At 29.8% G+C, this 17,254-nt stretch overlaps 2 protein-coding genes across 2 annotated transcripts; both read right to left on the reverse strand.

The window, feature by feature from the left end:
• Positions 1-1,849: 1,849 nt before the first annotated feature.
• On the reverse strand, positions 1,850-7,389 carry LOC117919262 (isoeugenol synthase 1-like). The gene is made up of 3 exons (XM_034836398.1): positions 7,385-7,389; positions 2,732-3,018; positions 1,850-2,274 (listed from the first exon to the last, which is right to left on the reverse strand). The coding sequence occupies exons 1-3, from the start codon at positions 7,387-7,389 to the stop codon at positions 2,075-2,077; spliced, it is 492 nt and encodes a 163-aa protein (XP_034692289.1). The 3' UTR covers positions 1,850-2,074.
• On the reverse strand, positions 7,276-10,573 carry LOC117919396 (isoeugenol synthase 1-like). The gene is made up of 5 exons (XM_034836585.1): positions 10,346-10,573; positions 10,056-10,190; positions 9,616-9,844; positions 8,116-8,319; positions 7,276-7,660 (listed from the first exon to the last, which is right to left on the reverse strand). The coding sequence occupies exons 1-5, from the start codon at positions 10,532-10,534 to the stop codon at positions 7,461-7,463; spliced, it is 957 nt and encodes a 318-aa protein (XP_034692476.1). The 5' UTR covers positions 10,535-10,573; the 3' UTR covers positions 7,276-7,460.
• Between the last annotated feature and the right edge of the window lie 6,681 nt (positions 10,574-17,254).

A 17,254-nucleotide genomic window follows, 5' to 3' on the forward strand; every position in this document is an offset into this window, starting at 1 on the left:
TCATTTAAATTAAAAAAATTATTTATTTTATTAATTTTAAAATAAAAATAATTTTTATATTTTTTTAAAATAAATCAAACATAATAAAATCATTTTTATTAATATTTTTTTTATTTAATCTTTAATTTTATGAAAAATTATAGCATATTCTTAAGTTGAGATAAACTTGTTATCGTGATTTGTTAAGTTTTTTTTTATCTCTTCTCTCAAAATAATGAAATGGCCTTTTTTCACTCGGGCATCAAGAAGCCCTTTTCTGAAGCCTTTTCTGAAGTTGCCCTCCAGACGAGAGAAACCCTAAAAAGGCCCTATTTTCCTCTGCCACTCTCAATCCTCCCAGGTACTAATCTAATCTTGTTATTTATTTTTATTTTTATGCAACCCCGTTTGATTCCCAAGAAAATCCATGCCTCCATTTGATTCCCAAGAAAATCCATGCCCGTTCAATTTCTGGGAAAATTCATCATCGTTTGATTTCCAAGAAAATCCATGCAAAACCCCAAGGAAAACAAAAAAAAATTGCTTTTCTTTTGCTCCCTGTGTTTTCTGGATCCGTTTTAGGGATCTCTTTGCTATTGTGCCATTAGATTTAAATTTCACGAACCCTGAATCAAAACTGAGAAAAGGGAAAAATCAAGAAAGAGGCGACGCGACTGTGCTGGAGAAGAGATGAGAATGAGAAGAAAAAAAAAACACGGAGAACAAATTGTTTTTTTTGTTTAATTTTGTTCTGTAAACAGTAAAAAAACGGGGAAAACAACATTTTGTTGTTTTCTAAACAGTGCCATTTTGAGAACACGGGGAACAACAAAAACAAAAACTACTCTCTCAACCAAACGAGTTTTTGGTGTTTTTTGTTTTCAAGAACAGAAAACAGTTCTTGAAAACACTAAACAAACAGGCCCCTAATTTTTGGTTTCAGGGTAAAAATATGAAATATATATATAATTAAAATTAGTTAAAAAATTATATATTTTTAAATTATTTAGTTTTTACATAATTAGAAAAAATAAGTGAAATAAAATTGAAACAATATATAAAAATAATTTATTAACTTTAAATTTATTTTTTATTTTCTATCATTTTTTTTTCTTTTCTTCTACTTTCTATTTCTATTTTCTTTTTCTTACCTTTTTCTTCAAATTTTTTGAAAACCAAACCTAACCTTAACCAAACACCCATATAATAGTAATTGGGACCGATAGAATTAGTAGAAATCTAAATATATGCATAATTTTATTTAATTAAAAAAATTAATATAAACAGATGCATTTAATTAAAATTTAAAAATTTTCACATAATACACATATCAATTTTTAATGATATGTGACTAGGATAAAATGTTTTTAATTCATATCAATTTTGTCCCAATACTTTTAGAAATGCTTTTTTTGAGAATTAGTTACTCTCAAAATATAAATCAAAAAATCAATTTTAATTTTTATATCTATTGTTTTACTTTTAATCTTTTATATGTTTGTATAATTATTTTTTAAAACAATCCTCATAAAATAAATGATAATAATATAAAATAGCTAAACGATATTCTTCAAAAACACCCTATTTTATTTTGTTAAGAACAAAAAACACAAAACACAAAACAAATTTTGATCACTAAACTTATTTTCTTGTTTTCTTTTTAATTTTTTTTTGAAGACCAAAAAACTGTTTTCTAAAAAAGTTATCAAATGGGAAAAACAAAATGAAAGAAAATAAATAATAAATTTAAAATCAATAAACTATTTTATACGTTATTTTGAGCTCCTTTAGTACAACAAACCAAATCACACCTCTTCGATCATTAATGTGATAGTGCTTTGAGATGATGATTATCATGGAGAATTGTAGATAGAAGTAGAACACCATTAAATTTTATTTTATTTATTTATTCATTATCCAACTGTATGAACCTCGGCTAATGAGCACAACCCAATTGTTGTGGGTTTGGCTCTAAAATCCAACCGAAAGGCTCATTTTAATTCGAATTTGAAACTTACTGCATCTTTATGCATAAATTTTAGGAATTTTCCAACCTCGAAAGACAATAATATTAACTAGTTTTGGATCATAAAACTTAAGCAAATGCTGCTCGCTTAGGCTTGGGTGGATTCACCAAGCATAAATCCAGGAGCTTATCAACTGGAGTATACTTGTAGTCTGGGTACAGTGCCGACGCCTCGAGGTCGTTGGCGGTGAGCTCAAAGCTCACTTGATCACCTTTGATAAATATGTTGTGAAGGATAGCCACAGGTATGTTTTCCGGGAAAGGTAAGCCTACAAGCAAAAAAATTCAATTCCTCAGTCACATTAGTGCCTCTATATCTATATGTACAATGAAAAAAATTAGAGAAGATGTATTACCCTATAAATATCCTTGCTGCAACTCTACTTCTAATACCCATATAAAATCTATAATATAAATATATTATAAATTATAAATTAATTTGAATTATATTAGTATCTTTTGTATAATAATTAAATAAAAAATAAAATTATCAATATTTTTTAACAAAAATACTTATGCATATATTACCATTAATTTATTTTATATTCTTCTATATAAACAAATTAAATATGTATTTTTAAATTCTATATAATATCACAAAATGTCACAAAATATTATATGTATTATATTTTTCAAAGAATTTTTATTTTATAAGGTTTCATCAATTTTCATATCCATTCGTACCACCAAGCCGACTAAGTGAAGTTATGGGCAATTTCAGCTTACTCTCAGACAGCTCGATTATGTCTTGCTCAGGAATGTGAGTCCTTTGGAGTTTAGTTCCAGTCTTTTTCTCCCAAGAAGATACCAAATCAAGCTGAGAAACAATATTTCCCGGTGGCCTGTAGATTATCACTCTGTTGCATACTCTTGGATCTACTGCAGCTCTTATGGTGTATGCTGCTACATCTTCCTCAAAATTCAATACAGCTGCCCAAAATTTATAAATTAAGAAAAAAACAAAAAAAAAACAAACAACCAAACAAACTCCCCAAAGAATATTATAATTATAACTTCATCACATATGAGGCATTATGGCTAAGACTCCTCTTACAGGATTTAGGTTACCTATCTAGGCAACCAATCCGATTGTTTTGTGACAATAAAGCCGCATGTGATATTGCTCATAATCCAGTACAACATGATCGTACAAAGCATGTCGAGGTGGATAGATTCTTCATTAAGGAAAAGTTGGATGATAAGATTGTGGAATTGCCTAAGATTCGATTAGAAGATCAATTGGCCGATATCCTTACCAAAGCTGTCTCAAGTCAAGTGTTCTCAAAATTTTTAGACAAGTTAGACATGTGTGACATCTATGCACCAACTTAAGGGGGAGTGTTGAGATATTAGGAATGCTTTCCTTATATCATTATTTCCTTATATCATTTAGTGTTGAGATATTAGGAATGTTTAGATATTAGGAAAGTTGAGATATTAGGAATATTGAGATATTAGGAAAGTTGAGATATTAGGATATTAGTTGTAATTTCCTTATATCATTCTTTCCCATTCTTAGAATGACGATTACCCTCTATATATACTCTGTACATGAACGAATGAAAATATGAATGAAAAAATTATCATTTATCAATTTGAACATTACATTGGGGATGCGTTTGACAACTGTTTTCGAAATAATTCTAAAAAATAATTTTTAAAAATTATTCTCTAATTTTTATAAAATAAAAGTTTGTTTGGAAACCTAAAATGCTTTTAACCAATTTTTAATATTTATAAATATGTTTTAAAAATAATTTTTTTATTTAGTATTTTATTTGTAATCATTCTATATATTTTTATAATTATTTTTTAAAACATCTCTTAGAAAATAAGTAAAAACAATATAAAACAATTAAAAATTTTCTCCAAAAAAACTCTATTTTCTCTTATTGAGAAGATAAAATAAAAAACAATTTTTAGTTATTAAACATATTTTCCTTTTTTTTTTTTTTTGGAGACTGTTTTTTAAAATAGTTACCGAATAAACCTTTGGTTTTTGGAAGAAAATGTGAGAAAAATGGAGAGGAAAAGAAAATGAAAGAAAATAAATAATGAATTTAAAGTTAATAAACTATTCTATATATTATTTTAAGCTCATTTCATACTGCAAACTAAATGAGGCCACTTCATTAATATGACAGTGCTTTCATGGATTTTTCTCAATAGTACGGTAAATTAAAAAAGTTATGCTTAAATTACTGTAGTAGAAGAAGTTATTACAAATATACGGTAGTTTTTGCCACATAGGAGAGAGGATTTGCCACTTAGGAGAGAGGAGAGAGGAGAGAGGAGAGAGGGTTAACAGATAAATTTTTTTTAAAACCAAAATCATCTTTTCAAAAGTCAAAAGGAAAATCGTCTTTTCAAAAGACGAGTTCCATGAAAAAAAAAATTTAGTATTTAAAAAAATTCCCCATTTACAAGGGAACTCGTCTCTTCAAGAGACGAGTTCCCATGGGAAAAATTTTTTTTTTTAAATATTTTTTTTTATAAAAAGATTCCAAAAAAAAAAAAAAAAAATTATTCCACAAGGGAACTCGTCTCTTGAAGAGACGAGTTCCTATGGGAAATTTTTTTTTTTTTAAAAAATACCCAAATAAAAAAAAAAAAAAAGAACAATTCCTTAAGGGAACTCGTCTCTTGAAGAGTTCCCATGGGAATTTTTTTTTTTTAAAATATTTTTTTTATAAAAAAATTCCCAAATTAAAAAAAAAAAAAAAAACAATTCCTGAAGAAGAGACGAGTTCCCATGAGAAAATTTTTTTTATATAAAAAAATTCCCAAATTTAAAAAAAAAAAAAAAAAAATTCCTCAAGTGAAGAGACGAGTTCTTTTTCCCAAATTAAAAAAAAAAAAAAAAAAAACCAATTCCTCAATGGGAACTCGTCTCTTTCAAGAGACGAGTTCCCATGGGAAAAAAAAAAGATTTTTTTTAAATATTTTTTTTTATAAAAAGATTCCAAAAAAAAAAAAAAAAAAAAAAATTATTCCACAAGGGAATTTTTTTTTATTTTAAAATACCCAAATTAAAAAAAAAAATATATATTCCTTAAAGGAACTCTTCCCATGGGAAATTTTTTTTTTAAATATTTTTTTTAATAAAAAAATTCTCAAATTAAAAAAAAAAAAAATTATTCCACAAGGGAACTCGTCTCTTGAAGAGAGAGTTCCTATGGGGAAATTTTTTTTTTTTTTTAAATACCCAAATAAAAAAAAAAAAAAAAAAAAAAAAAAAAAAAAAAAAAACAATTCCTTAAGGGAACTCGTCTCTTGAAGAGACGAGTTCCCATGGGAAATTTTTTTTTTTAAATATTTTTTTTATAAAAAAATTCCCAAATTAAAAAAAAAAAAAACAATTCCTGAAGAAGAGATGAGTTCCCATGAGAAAATTTTTTTTATATAAAAAAATTCCCAAATTAAAAAAAAAAAAAAAAAATTCCTCAAGGGAACTCGTCTCTTCAAGAGACGAGTTCTTTTTCCCAAATTAAAAAAAAAAAAAAAAAACCAATTCCTCAATGGGAACTCATCTCTTTCAAGAGACGAGTTCCCATGGGAAAAAAAAAAGAATTTTTTTAAATATTTTTTTTTATAAAAAGATTCCCAAAAAAAAAAAAAAAATTATTACACAAGGGAATTTTTTTTTTTTTTTAAAATATCCAAATTAAAAAAAAAAAAATCCTTAAGGGAACTCTTACCATGGGAAATTTTTTTTTTAAATATTTTTTTTAATAAAAAAATTTCCAAATTAAAAAAAAAAAAAAAAAAAAATTATTCCACAAGGGAACTCGTCTCTTCAAGAGACGAGTTCGTATGGGAAAAATTTTTTCTTTTTAATTTTTTTTTTAAATACCCAAATTTAAAAAAAAAAAAAAAAAAAAATTCCTTAAGGGAACTCGTCTCTTCAAGAGACGAGTTCCCATGGGAAAATTTTTTTTTTTAAAATATTTTTTTTTATAAAAAAATTCCCAAATTAAAAAAAAAAAAAAATTTAAAAAATACCCAAATTCAAAAAAAAAAAAAAACAATTCCTGAAGAAGAGACGAGTTCCCATGAGAAATTTTTTTTTATATAAAAAAATTCCCAAATTTAAAAAAAAAAAAAAAAAATTCCTCAAGGGAACTCGTCTCTTCAAGAGACGAGTTCTTTTTCCCAAATTAAAAAAAAAAAGAAAAAAAACCAATTCCTCAATGGGAACTCGTCTCTTTCAAGAGACGAGTTCCCATGGGAAAAAAAAAAAAGAATTTTTTAAATATTTTTTTTTATAAAAAGATTCCAAAAAAAAAAAAAAAAAAAAATTATTCCACAAGGGAATTTTTTTTTTATTTTAAAATACCCAAATTAAAAAAAAAAAAAAATTCCTTAAGGGAACTCTTCCCATGGGAATTTTTTTTTTTTTAAATATTTTTTTAATAAAAAAATTCCCAAATTAAAAAAAAAAAAAAAATTCCTCAAGGGAACTCGTCTCTTCAAGAGACGAGTTCTTTTTCCCAAATTAAAAAAAAAAAGAAAAAAAACCAATTCCTCAATGGGAACTCGTCTCTTGAAGAGACGAGTTCCTATGAGAATTTTTTTTTAATTTTTTTTTTAAAATACCCAAATAAAAAAAAAAAAAAAAAAAAACAATTCCTGAAGAAGAGACGAGTTCCCATGGGAAATTTTTTTTTTTAAATATTTTTTTTATAAAAAAATTCCCAAATTAAAAAAAAAAAAAAAAAAAAAAAAAAAACAATTCCTCAAGGGAACTCGTCTCTTCATTTTTTTTTAAAATACCCAAATTTAAAAAAAAAAAAAATCCTATGGGAAAATTTTTTTTTTAAATATTTTTTATTGGGAATTTTTTTATAAAAAAAATATTTAAAAAAAAAAAAAATTTTCCCATGGGAACTCGTCTCTTGAGGAATTGTTTTTTTTTTTTTTTTTTTTTTTTTTTTAATTTGGGTATTTTAAAAAAAAAAAATTTCCCATGGGAACTCGTCTCTTGAAGAGACGAGTTCCCTTGTAAATGGGGAATTTTTTAAATACTAATTTTTTTTTTTCATGGAACTCGTCTTTTGAAGAGACGATTTCCCTTTTTGACTTTTGAAATTTGAAAAGATGATTTTGGTTTTAAAAAAAATTTATCCATTCACCCTCTCTCCTCTCTCCTAAGTGGCAAATCCTCTCTCATATGTGGCAAAAACTACCGTATATTTGTAATAACTTCTTCTATTACAGTAATTTAAGCATAACTTTTTTAATTTACCGTACTATTGAGAAAAATCTGTGCTTTCATTATCCAACTATATGAACCTCGACTAATGAGCACAACCCAATTGTTGTGGGTTTGGCTCTAAAATCCAACCGAAAGGCTCATTTTAATTCGAATTTGAAACTTACTGCATCTTATGCATAAATTTTAGGAATTTTCCAACCTCGAAAGACAATAATATTAACTAGTTTTGGATCATAAAACTTAAGCAAATGCTGCTCGCTTAGGCTTGGGTGGATTCACCAAGCATAAATCCAGGAGCTTATCAACTGAAGTATACTTGTAGTCTGGGTACAATTCCGACGCCTCGAGGTCGTTGGCGGTGAGCTCAAAGCTCACTTGATCACCTTTGATAAATATGTTGTGAAGGATAGCCACAGGTATGTTTTCCGGGAAAGGTAAGCCTACAAGCAAAAAAATTCAATTCCTCAGTCACATTAGTGCCTCTATATGTATATGTACAATGAAAAAATTAGAGAAGGTGTATTACAATATAAATATACTTCTAATACCCATATAAAATCTATAATATAAATATATAGATAAATACATCATAAATTAAACATTAATTTTAATTATATTAGTATCTTTTGTATAATAATTAAATAAAAAAAATAAAATTATGAATATTTTTTAACAATAATACTTATGCATATATTACCATTAATTTATTTTATATTCTTCTATATAAACAAATTAAATATGTATTTTTACATTCTATATATTATCACAAAATGTCACAAAATATTATATGTATTATATTTTTCAAAGAATTTTTATTTTATAAGGTTTCATCAATTTTCATATCCATTCGCACCACCAAGCCGACTAAGTGAAGTTATGGGCAATTTCAGCTTACTCTCAGACAGCTCGATTATGTCTTGCTCAGGAATGTGAGTCCTTTGGAGTTTAGTTCCAGTCTTTTTCTCCCAAGAAGATACCAAATCAAGCTGAGAAACAATATTTCCCGGTGGCCTGTAGATTATCACTTTGTTGCATACTCTTGGATCTACTGAAGCTCTTATGGTGTATGCTGCTACATCTTCCTCAAAATTCAATACAGCTGCCCAAAATTTATAAATTAAAAAAAAAGTAATTAAAAGGCAATTAAAAAAAGACCAAAGAAAATTCATTGAAAAAAAATTAGTGGATTAAATTATCACTAAATTTGGTTTTCAAAATTGTAATTTCATAGTTCAATAAAATTTGAACTAATTGGATACGTGACATGCAGCTCGAAAGGTAACACGTGACAAACTCTAAAAGACTGAAATTAGGTCTTCAAATCAATAGAGAATTAGAAGTAGATATTCTCTTGTCTATTAGTTTTCTAAAAAATGAAACAAATCTCCAACTAAAAAGAGATGATAATATTAAAAAAATATTATTTTGTTAGAAAATTTAATGGAGAAAAGTTGCTAAAATTAAGTAACCAAATTAAGCAATCAAATCTTAAGAATTCAAAATTCAATTTTCTACATTCACCTATCTTCACCTATAAATAAAGTTGTTTCCTTCAAGAAATGGAATCACAAAAACAAGATTAGAAAAATAGGATCCAAAAATAAGATCAACAAAATGACTTTACATGGGAAAAGAAGTTTCAGAAGGAAAAAAAAAATCATAAATTCTCTCAACAATTATGAAAAATAGAAAAAGTGTTATACAAGTGTTTTTTGTCATTCAATAGGTTAATCATTTGGAAAAAAACAATTCTGGGCTCTTGATTGATCTTCAAACCCAAGAAAACACTTCTACTATCATCCTTTAAATCATGATCAAAGTGAAATAATAAGAGAAAATATTCTTTTGTAGAGAATATTATCACAATGATTGTACCCCATAATAATTAATTTTAATAAATATTTTTTTTTTCCGTTATTTCTCCTATTGTTTTTATTGATTTTGTAGGACTTCACGAAACTTGTGCATACACACAAGTCATGTGATTTGATTCTTTGACAATAATTTAGAAATCAAAGACTATTATAGTTTTTATCTTTCCGATAGGTTTTATCTTTATGAATAACATAACGAAAGTATTGTTTCATAAATTTAGTATCAACTTTGTCAAAAAGATGACCATAGATGATAAGTTTAGCTGGCTTTAAAGGGAAGATTTTAAAAGGTGAAAATGATGGGTATAGGAAAAGCTATAACCTTTTATAAATATTAGATTTTATTTATTATGAATGTATTAAAGAAAAAGCAATCATTATGGATTTAAAATTATGAAAAATAATGAATTTAGTGTCTGCTTTCACAATCAATTTCTCAATTTGTTTGATTGAAGTAGACCTTAATGCTTATCACACTTGTATACTATTAATTTAACCTACCTTTCTTATATTATTTTTACCTTTGGCATCTCCATTTCCATAAATGGAAACATGTTGAGGTCTTTCATGGGGGTGGAGTAAGTAGTCCACAAAATATGCAGCGAATGAGTTTGCAGAGACATAAGTGAACGGGATTCCGGCAGCCTCCGTCGCTCTTCTTACCTTCCTTTTGTTTTCCAGAAGAGCTTGGAAGGGTGGAAGCCCAGTAACCCTATCAGCTTCATTGCCAAACTCCGATGGGACAAACCTCTATTATATATATAAAAGAATTTTTTTATTAAAAAAATAATGAAATAAAAATACCAACCTTAATTTCCGATGGGACAAACCTCTATTATATAAAAGAATTTTTTTATTAAAATAAAAAAAATTAATGAATTACTATATATATATATATATATATATATATATATATATATATATATATATATATATATATATATGTAGACAAAGCATGCACCTTTATATTGCCAGCTTGTTCGATGGCATCTATGATTTTGAACTGTTGTAAATATTGAGGAACTGCCAAGGTGGATACCACAACATCCACTTGCTTCAGTGCTGCTACCATCCTCTCATGCTCATCTAATTCTCCCTGCATGCAGTTGAACCACATCAATATATAGCATGCAAAATGAGAAAAAGATTAGTTTGTTTTCCCTTATTTTTCTCTTGATCCTCTTCCAGATCCAAGTGGTATATATAAATGAAAAAGAAACGATCCAAGTAGGAAATGATTATAAGTAGTACTTGAAAGATGGTGACTCCCATGGATTCAAATTGATGGAGCAAGTCTAGTTTGGAAGCATCGGTATTTGGCTTAACCGGGCGAACATAGGCATACGTAGGATGGCCCATCGAAACGCTTGTCTTCACCATGTATTTACCCAGATACCCCGTTGCTCCAAAGACAAGTATCTTGCTCTTTTCATAGCCCATCCCTACACCTTCTTCACCACCTTCTTCACTACCAACACACAGAATTGTGTTTCAAACCCTACTCCCAAGCCCTTTATATACATAAGAAGCTGATATGCATTGTGAATAATTAAATATGTTGAATGTTAGTATACATTATTGATGCATTTTCTTATAGTTTAGTGTATATAGCGTAAATCTTTCTATTTAATTGCTAACTTTCTTGTTTATTAATTCAATTTAGTGATGTCTTTGATTGGTTTTTTTGAGAAATCCTTCCAAATATGTGATAATACATCAGTGGGCAAAGGTGAATTAGGTTGCAGTGACAATCTGCACAGCCATAAAAGGGATCTAATGGAACAAAAGAAATTGAAGACAGCCTAATGAAACCTAACTGAACCTAAAGACTTGTCCCTCATGATTTGTCTTTCATATTTAATGAAACCTAGCTAGTTAACCTAACACTTTTCTCTATATATATAACTACTTTGGGGGAGAACAAATACTTAAAAAAATAATAGCCCAAAAATTCCATTTTTAATTTTTTTCAAATTCTTTGATTAGAATATTAAATATAAATTAGTCTGGAAAAATTCCATATCAGCTAACAAGTAGTCTATATGGAAAACTACTCACCAAGCATTCCAAAGACCTTGTAGATGTAAAAACCAAGGGTTAACAGATTGTAGAGTTTTAAATACACTAAATATGAATAACAAATACACAATTTTACTTGATAGTTACTAGTTTCTTTGAGACTTATACTAGCTGCTAGTATTTATACCTCTTCTTATGTTTGCAGCACAACACCTTCGTACTTCTTAGCGAACTTCTCAATACCTCACAGGAAAGCAATTTTGTACCATAAACTCCAATGAGCAAAAGATTTTCTTTTTGAGACTATCGGAATTATAAAAGGATAATGATGTGATGCTTAGGGCAAGTGTATTTAAAAACACGCTATATAAGGCACAAGGAATAAATCCTAATGAACTTGGACTCAAATTAAAAACATTATTTTACCAAAACATAGTTTAGGAAACTTGGGAAAATTGGAAGCCGGAAAACTCCCAAAGCTAGGATGGTTAGGGATTGAACGTTTGAGCGCCATTCAAGGGTGTTAGAGCAACCCTTGAGGGTGCTTCTTCGTAAATATTCTTCGCTTTTAATATTTTTTTTTTCTAGAAAAAGTTCATTTTCCTAGTTATATTTAGATGCTCAATTTCCTATTTGTCCATTTTATAACTTTTTAAAACGTCATTGGCCTTCACATAACTCCATAATAGTTGTATTATTTCGAGTTGATTTTATAATAAGAGTCTTAATCAAAATGAATGGAATAAAATAGTCAACTTAATTTAAATGACCTAATGATATATATACTTTGCTACATAAAATACTATATCATATATATATATATATATATATATATTTTGAAGTGTGAAAAGATTTGAATTAGAATACAAATAGAACCAAACTGTTTTCAAAATTTAGATTTTATATTAAAATTAATTTTATTTATTTATTATATAGCTAGATAGAGTATCTAAAATAATATTTAAAAATAAGTAGTAATAAAATATCTTAAGTGATCTAGAGCTACATTTAGATTATGAAAAGTATAAAATAAAAAGAATATATAGAAAATAATCTAAATTATTTTATTTAATTTACTTGAAAGTACAAAAAAAAAAAATTAAATTTAATAAATTATTTTATAAACTTATATAATTTCAATTAATGTTTGTATATAATTAAGTTGAAAGAAAAAAAACAAATCATGACAAACATTTAAGAAAAAAAAATAATCTATCTTTTTTTTTTTTTTTTTTTAATAATTTTGTTTCATTTTTTTTAATTTCCTTTCATCTTATTTATTTATTTTTGCCCCTCAAGGTTCACAAGACTTAATCAAATAACAATATAATTAGCATATGGTGAACCATTTTATATTATATTAACTTCACGGAAAAAATTCTTTAGAATACATATTTATCATTTTCTTATACTTTACGAATTTAAACATAACCACTTATATTTGTGGGACTCCCTCTGCAAGGCCATCCTGTAAGTCCTTAACTCTCGGTCATTTGGGTGGGCAAGCCGTTTGGTAGACCATCTTCAGTCGTATGGCCCAACGGCCCTAAGACCGAGTGACTGATCTATCCCAAAGTAGGTTAGAAGGACAAATCCTACACGAATACAACAAGATTGATGTTCGACTGTCCTTCACACATTTACTCACCCCATTAATGCATAGATTGTGCACCAGACACACTTCATATTAAATACAGTCATTATTGGAAAACATTCCATCCTCAATGACTCATCATGGCAAGACAACTGTTAAGCATTGACAATCAATGTCATAATATCGTGCAATCAAGCATAGTTAAGGTGCTATTAAGACACCTAGAAAGATGTTACATTGCAATAAGTATAAATAACCATGCAAATTCTACAAATGGTATGCGTTTTCTTTCTAAAAAATTCCTTTACTTGCTTAAGCCACCCATTGACTTTAGCATTAGAGAGGCGTGCCCGAACAAACCATCTAAATAGCCTTTTGTGTAGATACCGTAGTCATTTGCATCTCAAGCGACTTAGATGAAATCATTGGTCGTACCATTTATCCGACTCTTAACAATTAGACGAAACCACCAATTTTAGTTGTGTAACAACATTGGCGCCGTTTGTGGGAATGACACAAAAATTATACTAGCACGATGGCCAATACATCTAATGCATCCCAGTCAACCACTGTGGTTGATCAATTTTAGGCTTAGCAAGCTAGAATGGAAAGAAAGCAAGAAGAAAATGAGCATTGTATGCAATCATTTCTCCAACAAGTTGAGCAACTAAGGCAAAAAAACCAGGAGTTGCGAGCTTAGATGGCTAAAAGGTGTCACTCGCAGAGCCGTCACACCTCTCCTTAGTAGACCAACCCCAACTAGAGTCGCAACCAAACAACATGCTCATCCCGACGACATGTTGAGCCGTCTCATCATATGCATTAGGAAGACTTTTCCTCTAGTTGCTTTCCTACGTGGCTTGAACAGGCTTATCCCTCAACTAACTAGTCTCACCCCTGACAAAGTAGCTAACTCCATTAGAGGAAAGTGAAAAGGGGAGTGACAAGGCTCCCGCTTGTTTGACACCATGAGGGTTTGCTTAGGGCCTCAAGACCATCGGGCACAGGCACCACCACACATATCTAACACCTTGAAGGCCCAGTTGGGCCAACCTAAATAAGATGTGTCACCAACTTCCAACCATTGTAGGTGGAGCTGCCATTAGTGTCCGAGCCCACAGGAAAGGTTCCCATTGGCTCCATGAGTCGACGGTTGGATGATATGCTCTCCACGCCATTCAACCCTCATATAATCAGTTACTAGCCTCCCAAAGGGTTCTTAGTGCCTAAATTCAATATGTATGATGGGACGAGTGATCCATTTGATCATCTACTGCACTATCGGTAGTTGAGGACATTGGACATTAGAAACAACGTACTGCTCTACAAAGTCTTTCCTATTAGCCTCCATGGTTTAGCTCTAGCATGGTTTCATTGGCTCCCTTAAAACTTTATCAATTCATTTCGTGATGTCTCTAAGGTGTTTGTTGGCCATTACTTATGTTCTGCATGTCAAAAGCAGAATATAAACATCTTGCAAAACATAAAGATGCAAGCAAATAAGTCATTGAGATACTTCATGAAACGGTTTGGCCAAACGAAACTCCAGGTTAAGTCCTATAGTATGGATGTCATTCTCCAGATTTTTAAATGGAGTATAAGCTCAAGCACTCCATTCTTTGAATCCTTCGCCAAAAATTCGCCCGTCTCGATGGATGACTTGTTTAGGCAAACAGATAAATATGCTATGCTTGAAGATGATGCTCAAGCAGCTTCCTAATAGGTTCTGGTCCCAAACCTGCCAATAAAAGATAATAAAGCTGGAAGCTCAAAGCCCCTGAATAATCAGTCCAGACAAGGGAGACAAAAGTAGGATGGTTGGTAGTAATAGCCCCTAAGACTCACCTTGCTGATAGTCTCTTATGAACAGCTCATTCCGCTAATTCAAGAGCTATCCAAGTTCAAATGGTCAAAGTCGATCAAGACTAATTGGGTCAGACGAGACCGGAAGTGACAATGTTCCTATTATAAGGAGCATAGACATACCATAGAGCAGTGCAAGAATCTGTACTACCTGATAGAGGAACTCATTAAGGTTAGATACCTTAAGCAATATGTTCGTACCTTTGACGGACGAAACGAAGTAGAGACAGTCAAACAGGCCTTCCCGTCTCCAATAATACCTAGAGCAGTTATCAATTATATACATGATGGACCCGTATATGAAAAATACCACTCTAAAAGGCAAATGCGAAGGCTAGTTTGTGCAGTTTCTATTAAGGAGAGAGTACATACCGTTCATTTTACATTCACTGATGAAAGTGTCCGACCGATAGACGGGTTCATTACATTTCCTCTTATTAACTCCAATAGGGTTATCCTACCACACAAGGATGCCTTGGACTTAGCACTTGGAGTCGACAGTTTTAATGTGCACAAAATTCTAATCTATCTAGGAAACTCTATCAACCACTTGCAAATGTCGGCCTACAGGCAAATGGGGTACTCACCGTTTGTCTTAGAAAATCTCAGTCATATCTTAACAGGCTTCAACAGAGCAACAATAGTCTTCCTAGGCGATGTCGTTCTTCCCATTTAGGTTGGTCTGATCAGTTTAAATGTTCGCTTCTCAGTAGTTGAATATTTATCACCGTACAACACCATTATGGGACGGGTATGCCTACATAAAATGAAAGTCATCTCATCTATATATCATCAAATGGTGAGTTACCTTATTGAGGCTGGGCAAGTGGACTTACTCGACAACCAATTGATCGCCCGACAATGCTACTAGGCGACTGTAGAAGCTGGACAAACAGACCTAGTTAGAGATGAACTCGAGTCGTCAAGTGCAAATGACCAATAACAATTACAACAACAGGCAGAGAGAGAGTCGTCAAGTGGTATCAAAGCTTTCACATACACAACAAATTGGTATTAGAGTTCTTGGTTAAAGATTACAAAGCACACAAGACAAAGATAAGGAATTTCAATTGAAAGTGGAGTCGATTGCTCTCTCATGGTAATATAATACAAAAAGATTGTGTCTTGAGAGATTTAAGATTGACTTGATGGAATTTGGTCAAAGGTGGAGATTGTTAGAAAGTGTCCCAAATTCCTAATTAGTGTAAATTCCTCTTTGTAAAGAATATTGTATATAATATTTCCTACGTTGATATATTATTGTAATACTAGATTTTCTTATAGAATAAGGAAGATAGTTAGAAATATCTTTATAAACATTCTAGGTCATGAGGGGGAAATGTTATGAGATGGAGATGAACTTAGAGACTATACGAGGTGGACAGAATGTGAAGAAGAATGAGAGATACCCGATAGAGTGATAGGACTCGTGGTTTAGGGTATGGATACAAGAAATGGGGAAACATTAGACATTTCAGAACCTAATAGTTATATATGGTTCTATCCTCTATAATGTTCTTTATTGTATAGTAGAAAGATTCATTCTCATTCGTGGATATAGGCATAGTTGGTCTAACCGCATTAAAAATTCATGTACCGTTTGTGTGGTTGCTATATCTTTTTGTTTTTAATCTAGCATTGTTGGCATTAAAGCTTCTACTGGCTTAACAAACTGGTACAAGAGCTTCTACATACACAACAGAAACTAATGATTTATCCTTAACATGTTTTTAGGTAAAAAGATTTTTAAAGAGACGGTAAAAAATATATTAAATAAAAAATATCAGGAATAAGAAGAAAATATTAAAGAGAAGACGAATCAATAACTATTCTAAGATCTCTTTATAAGGTTGTTAGTGCACTTGAATCATAAATTTTATTTTACGTTTTATTCATCTAACTTTCTTAAGTTCATTCAAGTGCTAAATTGTTTCCAATTCTTTTATAAATTTATGAAAAATGGATTTGAGGACAAATTTAAGTTTTTAATGTGGTTAAAATAATTTCAAAGGTTTTTCAAAAATTAAGAAGCTATTAGTTGAGGGTTTTTTTTTTTTTTTTTTTTTTTTTTTTTTTTTTTTTTTTTTTTTTTTTTTTTTACCTTGATTTAGTCTCAAATTTGCAAAAACAATGCAATCGATACTTGAGGTGCATGGAAATAAGTTGAGCCAGTTAAGCTCAATCAGTCGAAGGGGAGGGAAAGAAAATTGCTTTAAATTGGCAAAACCTCATTTCTACCAACTATTGAGCCTCGATTGGTTAATAACCGATTGAGGATCGATTGAGCAATGATTATCCTAATGGTCGGTGCCAGATTGACCAGTTTAACATAAACTATGTGTAACGGTTAGTTTGAATTTCTGACTTCTATTTAAAGGTTCTAAACTTATTCTTTTGAATGTGGTTCTTGGATATTATTTGAGCCTTGGAGAAATGGTATATGAAAATACTTACTAATTTAACTTGCATTTTATCTCAATGCACCATTTCGCTATAGTTTCTTTGTATTCCATTGTCCCAAATTATAAACTAGAAGATATATTTTTATGAAATCTATTCATGTATACTTTGTTAGGTGGGCTTAATTGTCCAGTAACACTTAAGGGTTTCCAAGTGTAGTGTAACACTTGGAGGTTTCAAGAATTGTTCTCTTGAGATATATGTAAATGGAAACTATAATCCAA

This window comes from Vitis riparia, chromosome 7 (genome assembly GCF_004353265.1).
Source record: "Vitis riparia cultivar Riparia Gloire de Montpellier isolate 1030 chromosome 7, EGFV_Vit.rip_1.0, whole genome shotgun sequence".
Lineage (NCBI taxonomy): Eukaryota > Viridiplantae > Streptophyta > Magnoliopsida > Vitales > Vitaceae > Vitis > Vitis riparia.